Genomic DNA, 18,597 nt, shown 5'->3' on the forward strand with positions numbered 1-18,597 from the left:
TAAAGAATTCCTATGCAGAACTTAATAATAAAGTAAACCAAAACTTTTTCTATGGGATCACTGGGTATCTCTACGTGTTTTTACTTCATTAATTTCTACAAAATCTAAAATATAAACATGTTAGACTGCAAACATTATCAACTAGAGCATACTTTCCTAAAATAAACATGATGTTTTTTCAGAATATAGATTTAACTGAATAGTTATTTCATTGTCATGAAAATTGGATTGTATACATCCTAATATTAAGTCAGCCAAGTCTCATGAAAAGTAATTTTGCTACCCTAGCTGAAATCTCCTAATGAGACAGAGTGTTAATAAGTCAGGAAGAGTTCCTTGGCAACACAGATGTTTTATCAGCTATGTGCAAAACTATCCTAGATCTTTCTGTCAATGGAATTATTTTGCAAAGATAAGATACAGAAGGCTCTATTATGACTGCTGCTTCTTTTCGGTAGCAACTAATCTTTGCTGAAAAATAATTACTATGTAATAGCTTTTTTTCTTTTTAGGTTTTCTCATGGAGGCCACCCATGGGGTAGGCTGTAACAGCAGTATATTAACTTAGGGTAGTCTAAACAACATAATTTTCCATTTATGTTTTTAAAACACTATTCTCTTAGGAGCTACATCTTCTCCTTTCATAGAATGAAGAATCAGATAGATAGCCTAAATAAAAAGGTGACAACCATTCTCGAACAAATAAATGATTATACTTTTACTGGTACTGGAATCATACTACCTCCGAGGTGTTTAAGGGCTCAGAAGGTTAAGCGTGTCTGGCAACATTACTTTAGACTTGCTATATTAAAGTACTTTCCCTTTGTTGTTTTGTTTTGCTTTGTTTTTACAGTATCAATACCTAACATGAGATCCACCCTCTTAGCAAATTTTTAGGTCTACAATAGAGTATTGGTTAAGTAAAGGCACAATGTTAAACAGATCTCTAAAACTTAATCATCTTGAATAACTGAAACTTTATACCTGTTAAATAGAAACTCCCCATTTCCCCCTTATACTGGTAGATTAAGGGGAAAACAAAGATGGCGTCACTTCTTCCCAGTAGCCTTCCCTACCCTAGCAGATAGGTGGGCACTTCCTCCTAGGTGTTCTGCTCAGCGTTCTTTTATACGCCTCAGACCTAAACCCTAGAGCATCACAGTATTCCTCTGTGCTCATCATGTGCGCGTGTGTACATGTGCACAAACGTGGGAATTTCTTCCTATCTGGGGATCCGAGAGGGCAGGAGCTACGTCTTACTCATTACATTACATACTCGCAGCCTGGCAAACACATGTTTACTAAACGTCTGGCGTACAAATGGATGAATGAATGAGCCGGCAAATTAGCAAGCCTTCCTCAGCCGACCAAGATGCGCTATTCATCCACGGTCACAAGATGGCATCGTGGCCCTCCAAGTCTGTGCCACACCAGAGACACACTTCCAGGAGTCAGGACTGCCTCAGGACTGGGAAAGTCCAATCACCTTGAAGAGCTGGCAAAATACACATCTACCCCATCACATCTTCCTGGTGCTGTTTTTGGAGTGGAATATAACATTTTCTTTAAAAAAAACCCCATGAGATCGAAGGGATAATCTCTAATATTTTTCTCCCTTTTGCATATAGGATCATTTGCAAAGATGTAAAGGGAAGAAAACCACTTTCCCTAGGGAACAGTTTAGTCCATGGAATTTTCTGACAATGAAAGAGAGCTGGAGTCATAGACAGCTATTTTCGGGGAAAAAAAAAGTATATGATACTGCCCACTTCCTATGTCAGAAGCTGAGCCTATCACTGTGACCTTAAGGTTCAGGAACTCTCAGATAACTCCTTGTTTGACAATCACTGCTCTACTCTCTGGGCCAGGGAAGTGCCTGGCATGGCGGCTGTTAGAACTTGTCCTAAAGTGGCTATTTCAGAGGTTAGAAACTAGTAAGACTGAAACAAGCTTCCTTCATCACAGTGGAAGCAGCAGAAAAAGGACTTGATGGCAGGGTTAGAAAGTATCAGGAAGACATATCTGTAAAGAGGTAGCGATAGTTTCTAAATAACAACATTTTAGAAAGTCCTAAGTGTGTAATCATTACAGAGAACTGAACTTAAAGGGATGTTACCTCCTAAGGTTTCAGAACATTTTTATAGAAAAATTTGAATGGCATTAACATTACATATGATAAAATATAATTCTAAACCTCACAAAGTGTTGGTGCTTGAACCACTACTTTAATATAGATTTTAAAGAATCATACATCAATATATTTTCAAATACTTTTGTCAATATTATTTAAAATAAGTTTTAATTACTGAATACTATGTGGAAAGATCTACTACACATGTCGACATGAAAGAATTGAGGTTCCTGCTTTCAAGGATGCTAATCTATTCTAGGTATACTGGTCAGAGAAGAACACTCTAAAGTAAATACCAAGAGAGCTATTTCTAGATCCAGCTTTACTTGCAGGCTCGTGTGTGTGGTGCTTCACAGTGTAATTAAACCACACACTTACAGTCTCCTGCCCCACTGTTTCTCCCTCCCAGCACCCAAAGTGCAGAATGGCAGTGGGAGGTCACTGGAAACCTGCTGCCCAGCATTATCAATACTATTACCCTGCTGTGGAAACACACAATTCACTGGTATAATCAATATGTGGCCAAAGGTACGTACTCTCGTTAAAAATCATTTGTCCTGAAGAAGGCTAGTCTTGAAAACGTCAATGTTATGAACTTAGATCATTTTAACCCTTAAACACTTTAAGTGATCTGCTTTTCATGAAATCAGAAAGTTAAATAAATAACTACTTTGATTCTAAAAGAGCTTTGTTTTTTAATAACATTAGTTGTGATATAAATGAACACATTATGGTCAAAATCAGTTCCTTCTTTCTGTGTGTGTGTGTGTGTGTGTGTGTGTGTGTGTGTGTGTGTGTACGTGCGCGCGCACATGCATGGTTTAGAGTAAAAATGTCATCTGGTTTCTTAAGAACTGAGCTACGCCTGCAGAAGATTATTACCCTACAGCCCCGAGGAAGATCCCAAGGCTGCTGTTTGGGAGTCTAATTCTTCCCTAACCTCCAGGAGAAGGGGACAGTTGAAATCAGACTGGGTGAGATCACTGGCAGCTGTGTCTGTGATGCCAAGAAACTTTCCAGAATTGCCCCCGACACTTGTCAACACTGATTTTCACAGTGGCTCAAGGCTGAGGCTTCGATAACCAGGAACTCAGGGAACCCCTGCATTAGAGGCAACCCCTCTGCTGGTATCTGGTACTGGATGTGCTACTGAGGGAAGAGGCGTGCGGGAAAGCGTGTCCTGAGGGGGAGGTCACGAGCGTGTGCTCCGAGAGAGGCAACCTGGTGTCTGAAAGACTCTGCGGACAAATGCTGGCATCTGGGATGTGGTGCTCTCACTGACACTACAACTTCTCTGAAATGCTCCTAACCACCGTGAAGACCGGATCGGCTTCTATTTATGCATTTAGTTATCTAGATGATTATAGAGGAAACTCACAAAATCTAAAGAACTTCATGTTTGCCAAGTATAAATTTTTGCTACCTTTGGAGAGAACTACTCTTCCCTTCTTTTAACCACCTTTTAATACTTGTTACTCATCTCCACGTCACGTTTCAGGGATCTCATTCATGTATATACACACATGTACTCCAAGCTCACTGGATCTACACATGAATCGCTCTTTCTAACCCTAACACCTGGGCTGCCAGGGGTCCGGCAGAGCCAGCTTACCAGCAGTAGTCCAGCAGATGAGGAGGGAGCGCTGGGATGTAGATGTGCTGCCAGTACATCGGGTAGAGCAGGGCGACCGATCCATGGAGACAGGCGGTTAACTAGAATTTGTGAAAGGAAAACAGCAGTAAGCAGCCGCTGACCTTCCAAACAGAGAGACATGCTCAAGTTATCAAAGACCGAAGACACTCATAAAACAATTTACTTAACGACCTGAATCACATTATCTTGACCAATTCTGCCTGCAAAAAGCCTCATGTTTCAGAAGGCCCTCTGAAAAACACATAAGCAGCAAAGTAGCTTCTTGGGCATCTTATGTGGACGGTTATAACTTCCTGAAAATATAGTGTTTGGGGGCAAAACTTAGAACATATAAAAGGAAACCTGAAAAATTAGGCGAGCATCTTAGAAGGAACCGTAGGAAATTACAGTGTGTGCCGCCCAGGTTGCACTCACTCAGATTAATACACCACGATGCAATATGGGAAGGAGGAGAGGCTGAAAGCTCCTGGGGGATATCATTAGGGCAAATTGCCAAAGAATGAAACATGAGCCAGTCAGGAGAGTCTGGAAGCTGCAGTATCACCAGGGGACTCAACGTTCGACAGTTGGAGCTTCAGCAACGTGTGAACCGCGGGTGACGGTATCAGGAGACTCTGCTCACTGACACGGAGAATGTCACTATTGACCAGCGAGCTGCCCAAGCTTGACAGCTGTACCACAGGAAGCCAAGGATATCATAATTTCATATTTAAACTGTTCATTTCAGATTAACATCGTGTTTCCTAGCTTTATATCACAACAGCTGCAAATACACTGATGCTATTTTAAAGGTAATTGCCATTTTAATTGTTTTGTTTTGGCAAGCGGCTAATTAAATATTTTTTAATGCTTAGCAAAGGGATATTGCTTTTTTTTTTCCTCCCTCCTACTGACCCTTATCAGAATTCTTTCTCTGACTTCGTTTACATTTTAAATTATATTTCTGTATGTGTTGAGTCATTTCTTTAGCATTTAAAGCAATAATTAAATCAGCATTCTTCATTTTAAAGTTTTGCTATAGTCTACATTTTCAAGACATTTACTGAATAAGTCATTTTATTTAACTTGAAAATCAGAATTAAAAAACAAAACCCTCTGAAAATGCACCACAAAATTTCTATAAACCATTATTTCTATTTTATTATACAAAGAAATTAAAATTTATACATAGTAATCAAATTAATTCAAAAGGATAAATGTAAACAAAGTAACTCAATCTTAACAGCAACATTTGTCTATATTTAAGTGTAAAATAGTTCCACTAGATTTTTTAAAAGTCAGTTGAAATAATCTAATCTGAACCAAAAACTTAAAAATTTTGACTAAAAGTACTTTCATCTTCGTCATATGTATTATATTTCTTTTCCAGTTAAGATTTTTAATTAATTTTATATGGCAAAAAAATTTATTTGTTCCATTTAGAATGCTATCATTAAAGGATTTTATTACTTTGCACTTCGAAGTTTTAATATTTTATCTATACTATTCCTTCAATAAATATTATTTTTTAAATTCCTTAATTAGAGCATACAGTATACCACTAGGAGGCATTCAGATACTTCTATGTAACAATTACGGACCAGATTTATTTCTCTCACATATTTGAACTAGAGGGAAATGAAAATGGGGTTGATCTCAGTTGTGTCAATTCTTAGAGAGCTTGCATGTGCTCGCTGGTTGTAAATGAGGTAACTTTAAATGCTTCAGTGTAACTTGATGGGCTAAAAGCACTTATGTAGCTGTGAAAGGCAGTTAATTTACTCAATTTCTCCATCTGCAGATAGATGGCTTTTAAAAGAGCTCATTTAAAACCGTTTTAAAAAGGAAAGTATTCTTTCTTATTGTTGAGAAAATAATTAACAGTGTAACAAGAGGGAAAAAATGCATTCTCAAAATGAGGAATGATAATAATAGTAACTTATTTTACTAGGCACACCCAGAGTCCAAAGCACTCTATTAAATGCTACAGCTGTTTCCCTATGCCCTTAATGGTTATCCTTAAGCGAAGTTATGAATTTCTCACTAATAAGGCACAATATCATCTGATGAATTTGACTGGTTTCTTAGAGGATGATTTCTGCAACGAGAAGCAAAGTCACAAACTTTCTGCAAAGGCCAGCATTCAGCAGAAGGTCATGCCAGCTGAACAAGATCTACCAGGAAAGAAGGAAGCTCTACAGGATTCGTTAGCTTCTTAGATGCAGGGGATCAGTGACAGGGAGAGGTAAAAATACTACCCATCCCACATCCCTGCCCGGCCCCAAACCTCAGTTTCTGGCCTAAGCGACCAGGACGAATTATTTAAAGAAATATAACAAAAGTGTCAGGTTCAGGTGGGACTGTAAGGAATGTGCTCTCACAAATATTGATTCTGTTAACTATGAGACATCCAAGTGGAGATTTCCAAAGAAGGCAGAAACCTACCAAAGAAGATCTCCCTTACACACCTAGCATCATGTAATAACTATGTGATTTAAAAAATAGAGAAGATACTATTACAGCATATACTTTGTAGAGGAGATAGTAAAGTTGTAAGTAAAAAAAAAATACAATTAAGAAAAAATAAATTTACTAGGAAATTAAACAGTTATATGCAAGTTGTATAAGGTAAGAACAATGAAGTACATCGTGGACAAAAGTTAGGGACTGGCCACTAAGAGGCTGTGCCACTCTGGCACACCTGCAAATATAACCAGATCCCAGTTTCCCAATCTTTAAAATAAGAAATATATGCTAGATGATCTATAAACCCCGTCTCTGAGAGATCTAACATTCTCTACTCTTGGATCAGATCAATTCTAACATTTTGTATTTTTAGTAATAATTAAGAATTGTTTTTTCCATACGGGTGGTTAACAGAACATTTTAACTAGACTATAATTCAGATCCACCTTCTAAATCTATCTAAACATAATCTCTAAAAGCTTTAAAGCACATTAGGTAACTGTGAAATTGGAGACATTATAATAATTTACTTGCTTAATTCAACAGAGTTTTTGAGTACCTGCCATGTACCATCATAAATCTCTACTAAGCAATAGGGACACAGAACAGAACAAGTTACATATCAGTGGGGAAAGCAAACAATAAACAAGTGAAACACATATTATGTCAGAGGTAAATTTTATGAAGAAACCTAAAGCAGGGTAAGAGCAGAAGGGCTATTCTAGACAGGAGCATAGGGACAAACTCTGATGTGGCCACATCTGCACTGAGACCTGACTGAAATATGGGAGCCACGTATGGTGCACTTGGGGAGAAGGGCATTCAGGAGTCCTGAGGTGGGAGCAGGCTTGGCACCTTCTTGGAGTAGTAGGGGGTCGGCTGATTAGATTAAACGGGAGAACAGCAGGAGTTGAGGTCAGAGAGGAAGCAAGGTCGGAACTGAAGAGCCTCCTGGGACACAGCAAAGACGCCAGATTTCATTCTGGATAAGATCTGTCCACACCTCTGAACACAGTGCTAACTGTCACAACAAATCATTTACCTAGAACATTTCCAGAACTTTGCAAATTAAGGAAAATAAACAACATACTTTAGAAGTTTGCTTTGCAGAATCAAGTTATATAAAGAAATGAGATCAGATGGAGTATAGTCTATAAAAATACTGAATCACTATGTTGTACACCTGAAACTAGTATAATATTATAAATCAACTACATGTCAATTAAAAAAAAAGAAATGAGATCAATTTATAAGCCAAGTAAGAAGGAAAAACTTCTTACTTTTAGGTTATTTATGAAATATTGAATCTTTAAGCTTAAAGGGAAATGCTAATCATATTTCTTTGGATCAGAATTACCCAAAATTCTATCATAGGTTCATGATAGGGCTAGAACCCCACGGCGCTCTTCTGACATTCTGTCAGCTGTTTTTCTAACACCACATAAGCTGTTCTTCATGAAAGCAGGGGAGAGGAGAGAAGAAGATTCGGTGTTTGGGTTAGAACATGTTCCTGGCATAACATCCTTGAAACTGAAGGACTTATACATTGCTATCATTGAATAAAAATGAAGTGTACTAAATAAAGCAAAAAATGTACAAATAAAGGTTAAAGAAAAAAAATCTTCGTTAAATGGCATAGGAATATTTAAACGCACATATAATTTCACAGAGCACACTCAATATATTGAACTGATTCAGACCCAAAGCGTGGACTAACACAAAATAAAATCACTGGGATATTTATTTCCCATATAGTACAACTGTAAAATAAGTACATATGAAAACCATGTGAAAGAGACAAGAACTGTGAAATCAGAGGGAGAAACCTGACAACAGAGGTTGGCAACAGTGAGCTTAGTGGTGGAATAAAGGCACCTAGAGCTTCCCGTTCTGGCCACAGGTCTAAGGGAGCTGCTCTCACGGACAACAGTTACGAGGGCAAACGTTTATAGGATGCTAGCTCTGTGCCAGGCACTATTCTAAGCACTTGACATACTCAGATTTAATGCTACAACCACCTTATGAAACAGGCAGTATTATCACTGCTCCCATTTTACAGATCAGGACACTGTGGCAAAGTTACACCAATTGCCTGAGATCACACAACTGGCAAGTGGCAAATCCAGGAGACCAACGCCAGCAGGCTCCAGAGTACAAAAACCAGTATATTAACCTGCCTTTTGATATACAAAGATTCAAAATTCCCATTCATTGTAAGGCTTTGAATAATATATACTGGCTGAAAATATTTTATCCTAATTATATAGTGGAGAATGAGCCTCTGACTGAACAGACAGACAAGAACAGTTGACCTTTAAATGAAAAATTCAGGATCTAGGATAGAGATGCAATTTACAAAACTTTCCCAGGCATCACAGTCTGCGCCTTCAGCAGGAAACCAGGAGAGCAGATTCTCTGAAAAATGTTACAAAGATAAGATACTTGATAAAAATTCTACCAGTTATCATCTCGATCTGCATCTGCGAGTATATTTAGTTGGAAGCCAAACCAAAGTTCTTTCCCTTTGTGATATGGAATCTCATTTATACCTTGTTCTTGAACTATATATTTACTGAGGAGATCAGCCTACTAATACAACTAAGCAACGTTTTAAGCAATTCAGTAGACATCTATTTTGAGAAGAATAAAACCACATTATCAGATTTCCAAGGAGACGACAGGAAAACGATCCATCGAGTGTGATGACCACGACGGAAAACAGCACGATTCTAATTCACACGCTTTACAAGTAAAGATCTCATCCTGACGCACCGCCACTCCTGTTGTTCTAGTCTCTGTGTATCTCTTAGCCAGATTCTGCCTCATTTTAATGTAGGAGTCCCACTGCCTTCAACTAAAGTTCTATATGAATTACTGAGGGGCAGATTTATGTCCCCTAAGAATGTATTTATGCACAAAATCCAAGAAATATTGATTAGAGACTTCATTTGATTTTTAACTGAATCAATGTTTACTTCAGAAATGTAAGCGCTATAAATACCTAAAGGTACACAGAATAAACTGCTGCAGATATGAACGTGATAAATTTCCTTGTGGAATGAAAAAAATTTCAGTGGAAAGCATAAAAAAACTATCTGTTTCAACACATTTAATTTACATTCAAGTTTAAAAGTTGAGGACAAAAAAGGTAGCAGCACAGTATTTGAAAACTACAAAGCTATCCCCACTATAAGATATTCTTACTTGAGCAAAATTCTGACACTCAAATTAAGTGATAGTTGTAAAGAAATGTTTAGAGAAATAGCCATTTTATATCATGAAAAAAGACAGTATTTGGCTGTACATTTTTCTTTTTCAATACTTTTTTATACTAAAGTATCATCTTATATTTCATTCTCTTTCTCCATCCCTTTACGATGGTAAATGCTGCTGCTTCATTACTAAACTTCATCCTGACCTCTCTGCATCATATCCAAGTCCCTTGGAAAGTTCTGCTCATCTCACGGTTGGTCACTGGTTAATTAGCTCTTCCGAGCCAAACAATTCTAATATTTTCTTGCTTGCTTGCTTCTTCCATGTACTCATTCTTTCACTCATTTGACACATGGGGAAACCAAGGCAAAGTTGAACCAACCTGCCCAAGATCACACAGCTAGATGTGGGGCCCCAAACATGTGTCAGGCACCGCTGCTGGTGCTGGGGACAGAATAATCAGCCAAGGAGACAAAGCCTCTGCCCTCAAGGAGCTTTCACTCTAGTGAGCCTCAACAGGCACCATGCCTGTCATACCGACCCCACCTCAATTCTGAATTCCTGTAGCTGCCACACTGCACATAAATGTCAACGCCTTCAAACACTCCCCCTGCCGCATGACTTTCCCCATCACTGAATTTACTGCTCTCTAGTTCACGTCTTCAAGCCAATCCTGTAGCAGTTTAGCTTTTCCTGGAGAAGAGGCCCGTCTAGTTTTCCACAACTTTCAAGCGTCTGACACTGTAACACAGCTCAAATGTATCTATCTTCTCTCCACACAGACTTCTAGACCCTGGATTCTAGAGGACCGTTCGTGTGAATTCTATAAAAACCATATATTTTAAAATAAGGCATTTATTTAAGAAATGAACAGTACAGTTAAAGAATCACTAAATTTAACAATTAGGAAAAACCTTAGAAATCATTCTTGTTCAATTCTTTCATTTTTTATATAATAAACTTCAGGATAAAAGGAAAAAATGGCTTACATGAAGTCATCCAATTTTTCAGGTGAGTAGTCAGGAACTGAAAAACGAATCTCTAATTTTAGAAGATATTATTGATATAATCACACTACTACCACATTTGGGGACATATTCCAAATAACCAATAAATAAAGTCTAATGGACTGAACGCACTGTTTTAAATAGTAGGCATCTCTGAAAATCATAACTTAAAATACCTCTCACCAGGAACAAAACTAATGGCAAACCACCAGCAACTGAAAGAGACAACCGCAAGCAGCCCCAAAGGACTTCTGAATCCTTACACGTGAACTATTTGTAAATTACAGGTATTTAAATGAGAATGAATAATTGTACATATATATCATATGCTGTATCATTAAAATTGTATATAATATTCCCATATATACTTAACGTACACATATGTATATTTAGCAGGCATATCAAACACTTGTAAATATATACATCTATACATAAACACACACACACACTTTACACAGTTACAATTTACTAGTAGCAAATGACATCAGGCTCTGCCCCCATTATATATCAGACACTAAGGAAATAGCTGATGAATATTTGTCCTTTGTGTGTCACTGTAAACTTCTCCCTCTTATTTACCTACTTTCAAGCAGACTGTACATCCAACAGACATTTCCTTATTAGCCATGCTTCTAAAACCCAACTCCATCTACCTTTCATGGTCACTGTTAGCTCAGGAGCTGGTCGCCTCTTTTTCTACTTACTGTGACTGCCTTTTAACAAGACAGCTGTCAGAGTTTTCCTACTTTATTTTTTCTAATGCCACCAGCTTCTCTTCCCCAAAACAAAACTGGTCACAGCATGTCCCTCATTTGCCTCCCCACAATCTGTTGGATAAAATCCAAACCCCTTCATTTAACAAACACGGTTCTTCACAATCTGGCCACTGCTATCTCTCCAACTACATCTTGTAGCATGACTTCTCTCTGTCACTCTATTTGCGCACACATACAAACACACACAAGTATATATCTCCTAGACAAATCACAAATTCCTTCCAAGAACCAGGCGTAATATTGAGGTCAACTCTTTAATCTACCACCTTCCCTCCTATATTTCCCACATCAGAGTTCTAGTCACACTGACTGGCCTTGATTGACACTATATAATTTATTATTTATTACGATTCTAGAGAATCATAAGTTAATAACTTTGAAATTCCCACTACCTGGCAAATAATAATATTTATCAATACCAAATAAATAAATACCCTTATACTCCACGTTTGGAAAACTCTACCAATGTCAAATATCTCCTTCAAAATAAAGATCTATGTTTTTCTTCTCAAGTGGTTAACTAGTTTTTACTCTTTCCATTACACTATTTTATCATAGTAAATCACAACAAAATATGAGATTCATGGAAGCTGTGCCTTCAATTTATGCCTCTCAGATCCAAGTTCACTCTCTGCCACCCATCTGCGACAATGGATCTGGGCCCTTGAAGTATTTACCAGACAGAGGACAGAGTGAGCTCTGTCTGCAGAGGACACAGGAGACGCACTGCAGGAGGATGGGACTGTGGCTTCCTGGTTCCGTGTGCTCTGGGGCAAGCTCCTGCAGGGCCTGTGCATCTCCGGGGCCTGGCTCTTGTAGGGCACTGGTCAGTAGTACCCAGCAGTAACACCTGGCACCTTCTTCAGGTGGTTCTGCAGCAGAACGTGTCTAGGGAGCCATCTCCCATGGCAATCAGGTAAACTACCTGGTGGCAGGTTAATTACACTGAACCTCTTCCATCAAGAAGGAGGCTTGATTAGGTTCACCCTCACTGGAATAAATATTCTGGGTAAGGACTCGTCTTCTCTGCCATAATCCTTCTGCCAGCACCACCACCATCAGACTCACAGAATAACACACCTGTCAGCACGGCACTCCATAAAGCACTGGATCTCATCAAGGTATTCATGTAACAGCAAAGTAGGGCAAGAGGCTCATGTCCATGAACTCAGCTACTCTGGCCTACACTTATAACCTAGAAGCTGCTGGCCTAATCAAAAGGTGGAATGGCTCACGGACGACTCAGTTATGACGCCAGTTGGGAAAGAACACCCTTAAAGGGTGGGGCTCTGTTTAACATGATGCAGGATACGCTCTGAATCAGAAACCGTTTTGCGGCGCTGTTTCTCCCAAAGCCAGAATCCATGGGACCGGGAGTCAAGGGGTAGGAGTGGGGTTGGCCCTCTCATCATCACTCTTAACAGTCCACTTGCAGAAGTTCTAATTCCTGCCCCAGCCATGCAGGGTGCTTTTGGCTTGGGGATCTGACCTCCCAACAGTGGAATGCTTCCACCTGAACCAGAAGATGTGACTGCCACCTGGCCATTGAATCAACAGGCTAAAAATTGGGGTTAATCTACTGGCTGGAATGATTGATCTCAATAACCAGAAGTAAGTCGGGTTGTTTTTACACAACAGGCAGGCAGGACTATGTCTGCAACCATGGAATTCTCTGGGATGCATCTTGGTACTTCCATGCCTGGTAGTAAATGTTAACGGGAAACGACGGCAATCAAAAACAAAAAACAAAAAACAGAACTATCGAGGATCCAGATCTTTTGGAAATGAAAGTTTATATCATTAAACCAGGTAAAAAAAAATCCAACCAGCTGAGGCTCTGGCTGAGGTGAGGGGACTGTGGAACAGGTAATGAAAGAAGGAAGTCAGAAATATCAATTATGGTCTCATGAGCAGTTACATAAACAAGGGCTGTAGTAGCTTTCCATATTTTTAATTTTCCTATGTTTATTTTTATCTGCTGACCACTTTTTCTTCTCTGTCTCATCTTTATCTTACATATATGTTGTTAGTAGTTAACAGAAAATTAAATGTAATTGTAATTGAAGAGATGGACACATGACTCTCGGCACTGTGCTGCTTCCCATTTGGGGGAAAGGGTGAAAATGTCTGTACTGCAGCTACATCTCATTAGGCAGACACAGAGCTTTGTTTTGCTGTTGCTCAGGAAGTGCAAGTGATTTAGAGGGTGTCAATGGAGGATGAGCATCCAAAGGGGTGGCCTGTACCAGTTACCGATTTACTGCCTCTCACCCTCAAGTCTACCCCTCTTTGTCAGATCTGAGAAAATAAATCTGTGCCCTTTCGATATCTTTTCCTTTTAGCAGCCGGCACGATGCTAAGCTTTGTCCGGAGAAGACAATGAAGCGACATTTCGGGAAGACAGGGTTTGACGTCCTGGCCCCAGTCTACTCACCAGGCGGTCCCCCTTGGAGCTCGCCAAGCACGGTGGGTGGCTGCCAGGCTGCCGTGTGACAGCAGCTCAGCCCTGCAGGCCGCAGGGGCTGGGGGCCCCCGGCTCGCCTCGGCAGCTCCGGGCAGGGTGCCTGTGGCCCCCGCGGCGCGCGGCGGCTGTGGCACAGAGGCTTCTCCTGCACCTGGTGGGTGAAGCGCCACCGTCAGCAGCGCCCGGCAGCCGGAAGCCTCCCTTGGTGCCACCCTCCCCTCAGCTGGCTTCCGGCGGGGCGGGGGGCCTCCGGCGAGACAGCCCGGAGGAGCGGCCTCTCCCAGTGACTCCAGAGCAGTGGGCTCTCTGGGCACAGATCCCCAGCTCCCCTCAGGTTCGTAGCTGCTTTATACCTACTATGCCAGGTTCTTCACAGAAGCCCCTCCCCTCCCTGTTACCCCAATCCCACATGACAGTCTTAAATTCTTTATATTCAACTTGCATCATTCAGATGACTGTAGTTTCTCTCTCCTGACTGGACCCAGACTGATACAGAGGCTGTGACCTCGTTTCCTTGCCTGTGTATGTAGAACACTGTCTAGCATGAGTTAGGTGAGCCATAGATGAGGAGTGATTCAATGAATGAACAAAGAAACCACCTGCCATGGGAAGAAAGGAGTATGTTTTCTCCTTAGGACTACGTGAAGGCCAAAAGATAGCAAACCAAGTTCCTGTACAGATTGGACAAGAGTCAATATAGCAAGAGAAATTCATGAAGCTGAAAGAGTTTAAGATGTACTGATAACTTTTCCCCCAAGGAATTACAATTTTGGCATAGACTTTTTTAAAAATTAAAAGTTTCTAGTAGAAAACAGCTGAACACAAATCTTTTTTTTTAAGACAAAGGCCTATATGGAAATTATCCTCTAATTTATCAACTTCAGAATTTACAAAGAAACCTTTACCATTGTCATAATTATTATTATTTAAAAACACTAGTGTCAAAAAAGGCAATCAAAGAGATACATTTTTACTTGTTAAAGAGACATGTTTCTACCCTGGCATTTGCAGCATCAGATGAACATTTCATATTTCATACCATAATTAATGAAAATTTTATTATATTTTAAATACTTTTCTCTCTGATATCCACAGTTCAGAAGATTAAGTTTACTGCACCCACATACACACACACATATTGACCATGGTTCTAACCTTTACTGTGCTCGTTTCTATGAAAAACAGCTCTTATCACCTCAAGAGTTAGAAGATACAAACACCTGCAGCTTTTCCCGTCTTAGACATTTCCTCCACACAAATCGTCCCACAAAGTGTCACATGACCAACCTCAATAGTCCCATTTCCACGCTCCAGCCACATCCACTTAGCAGTGAATGAAAATGCAATGTTCTGAAGAGCAGTATCTAAGTCAAATAACACAATGGTAAGTCGAGTCACTGTCTGCAGTTTCGGCTGACATAAGTGGTTGCTATGGGCTTTGGGAAGAATTAAAAATCCAAAAATTGTTCCTAGATTCTCTCTCCCTGAGAGGTCTTGATAATAATTTTTAACTGCACCACGCTGCTGCAGCTTTAAAATCATAAGGGGTAAAAATACACTGCAATAATCTGAAGCAGGGAGTAGATCTGGGTAATCTTTGTTCTCGCACCAACTGTTCAGTTCTTAATCTCCAGAAAGATTCTCTGTGCTGCCGGTTTCAGATTAAATGCTGATAGGTGGCACTACTAAGAGACAAGTCAAGAATACGTAAAATCCAGATGGAGAGGTTAAAATCCTGCGGATTCTCCTTCAATCTAACTCAACCTATAACATCTACATTTTAATAGCTGATTTTCCGCGGATCACAAGATTTCTTTTTGCATAGGCCCTTGATGGTATTAATGAGGGAAGGGGAGAAAAGCATATGCTTAAATGCCTGGGGGCAACTATAACAAAGGAAGAGATGACAGTGTATTAGCACAATTCCTGCACTCACAGCACACTGCTTGCTCTGAGCAGTCCAGACAGGACACGGACTACACAATCACATCTCTGTAACTAATGTGCTTACAGACTCCAAGAGGGTGATATCTACCAACTAAATATTGGTCAAAATGGGAGCTAACACTCAGACATCTGCTCTAAAGAGAGCATCTCTTGTACCTGCTTCCAAAAGGCCACAAAGATACACTCTAGTTAACACATCACTGACAGGATGACGAGAGCTCCTGTCAGACGCTGGCCAGCTCAGTGTTGGAAACAAAACGCACGGCCCCAGCTGACTAGCTAGAGAACGTCTGGGGGACAATTACAGAGCACCTGACAAGGCTTCGTGCCTGACTGACTTGAGAGCCGATGACACGGCTTTAAACAGCAATCCTTCCCTACCTCTGGTCACAAAACAGCAAAAAGTCAACTGATAACACCCTTGTAATATCATGATTTATTCCTTTGCTTTGAATACATGAGACTCTGGGCCGATGTCCTGCTAGTCTGCTATTCACTTGGGGCTTAAACCTCTAGGACCTGCCTACGGCAGGTACAAAATCAACATTCTTGTTCAGGATTACCAGGAACCCTTCCGTGTGTACCGGATAATGTACACATCAGTAGGATAAACACAAAACCGATGACATTCCAATTCATTCAACTCAAAACACGGAAAAATATAATAGTGAGTCCTAACAAAATACATTTTACTATAAGGAGGAAAAACCCACGAAAAATTTTAAAACATAACAATACTCTTGATACTTTTGCTAACACAGCTCAAAACTTTTTTATTTTAAAGTTTATCGCTATAAAGATAATTACAAATTATAATTTTAACTACACACAATACCTGAGGAAGGAACACTCGGGTAGCTCATTATCTGTCAGGGTATCACCAGTAAAACCCCCGGCTAGCTATACAGTTGACAGATATGATTCTAATAAAATTATGACCATATCAAAGTATAAATCCAAAGTTCCCAAAACTATAACAAAATTATAAATGCGAGGAACTTATACATGCTCTTCCAATAATTAAAAATTTGGCCACAGATTAAAAAGTGAAAACCGGGTAAAACACAATTTCTTGCATTAATTTTAAGTACATTATAGTCTTTGTGGTACATAAAATCCTATAAGGATGTAAAAAGCTTCACTGGCAGTAGTCTTAACCTCAGTTCATTGATACGTTAACTATTCCTTCCTTGGTCGTTTCAGAGGTTCCACTAAACGCTTTCTAAAAAATATTTACTTCTAATTTATGTTATGGTACTAGTCTTTGACCTTAAACATTACTGGGCGTGGAATTTATAGCACGCATGTGTGTATATACATGAATTTTTCAAGCTAGATTCAAGTGAAGCAGCTTCCCCTACAGAAGGAGGGTGAGGAGATCATGAGAGCAAACTTGAATTATGTTTCTTTTATCAGTCCTACTGCCCCAGATGGTGAACCAAAACAAAGCTGTTAACTGAGAGGTGACATCAGCACCAAGTTTTCAGGAACTTTCATAAACAACTGCTATTACGTTGACCTCAAATATAAGAAACAACTCCCTGGGGGCTTCCCTGGTGGCGCAGTGGTTGAGAGTCCGCCTGCCGATCCAGGGGACACAGGTTCGTGCAAAAAAAAAAAAAAGAAACAACTCCCTGACTAATACCAAGCCTTTATTAAAATCATTCAAACAAAGTTAAAGGGTAGGCATGTTCATTTTTACTCTAAACTTCAGATCTAGATTATAAATTTATAGCTGATAATCATTTAATCTTATGCAGATAAAATTCTAAGCACTTCATGTATACACATATGTGTGTGTGCATGTACACATATCCTTAAGCTTTAAAGCAACCCTATGAGATTAAAACTAGTATCACTCCCATGTTCCCAGTTTAAATGTGAAGAAACTGAGTGGAAGAGAGGTTACCTAGCCATTAAGAGGTGTTTACAAATTACAACAAAAAGAAACACCAACATTTTACAATACCTACCAAAAAATGTTTTTACAAAATATTTACATATATTCAGATTTCTTTCCTTTTTTAATTGAAGTATAATTGACTTGAAATATTATATTATTCTCAGGTGTAAATACAGTGATTTGGGATTTTTATACATTACGAAACGATCAGCATTATTAAGTCTAGTTACCATCTGTCGCCAGAGTTATGGCAATATTATTCAGTATGTTCCCCCTGCTGTACATTACATTCCTGTGACTTATTTATTTTCTCACTGGAAGTCGGTGCCTCAGCCCCCTTCACCTGTTTTGCCCATCCTCCCACCCCACCTCCACCTCTGGCAACCACCTGTTTGCTCTCTGTATCTATAAGTCTGTTTCTGTTTTGTTACATTTGTTTGCTTTGTTTTCTTAGATTCCACATATAAGTGAGATCATATGGTATTTGTCTTTCTCAGTCTGACTTATTTCACTTAGCATCATGCCCTCAAGGTCCATCCATGTTATTACAAATGGCAAGATTTTATTCCTTTCTGTGGCTAATATTCCATTGTATATATGCACCACATCTTCTTTATTCATTCGTCTATGATGGGCACTTAAGCTGCTTCCATATCTTGGTTATTGTGAATAAGGCTGCAATGAACATAGGGTTGCAGATATCTTTCTGAATTGGTGTTTTTGTTTTCTTTGGATAAAAACCCAGGAGTGGAATTGCTGGACCACATGGTAGTTCTATTTTTAATATTTTGAGGAACCTCCATACTGCTTTCCATCAGATTTATTTCTAATGTTTCCCTACACAGACCAGCTTACACGCTCACGCCCACACTTCCTTCGGACCTCTGCTCAAACACCACCTCATGAGAGAAGGCTTCCCTGACCTCCCTACACAAAACTGAAATCTGCCCCTGACCTTTCACCCCACATTCACACACACTTTCTCCCTTATCTCTTGGTACTCAGCACCATATGACATAACAGCTATTTCTTCATTCATGTCTTCATCTTCTCTATC

The 18,597-nt window shown here is 39.5% G+C and overlaps 1 protein-coding gene across 2 annotated transcripts in view; it reads right to left on the minus strand.

Moving 5' to 3' along the window:
• DENND1B (DENN domain containing 1B) overlaps nucleotides 1-18,597 on the minus strand; it is a 251,610-nt gene that overhangs the window by 107,877 nt on the left and 125,136 nt on the right. For both annotated transcript variants that reach the window (XM_059998790.1, XM_059998789.1), the window contains one exon: nucleotides 3,744-3,844. In XM_059998790.1, the coding sequence (XP_059854773.1) occupies nucleotides 3,744-3,844 (101 nt within the window). The remainder of the gene's footprint in view (nucleotides 1-3,743; nucleotides 3,845-18,597) is intronic.

The sequence above is a fragment of the Delphinus delphis genome, chromosome 1, assembly GCF_949987515.2.
Source record: "Delphinus delphis chromosome 1, mDelDel1.2, whole genome shotgun sequence".
Classification (NCBI taxonomy): domain Eukaryota; kingdom Metazoa; phylum Chordata; class Mammalia; order Artiodactyla; family Delphinidae; genus Delphinus; species Delphinus delphis.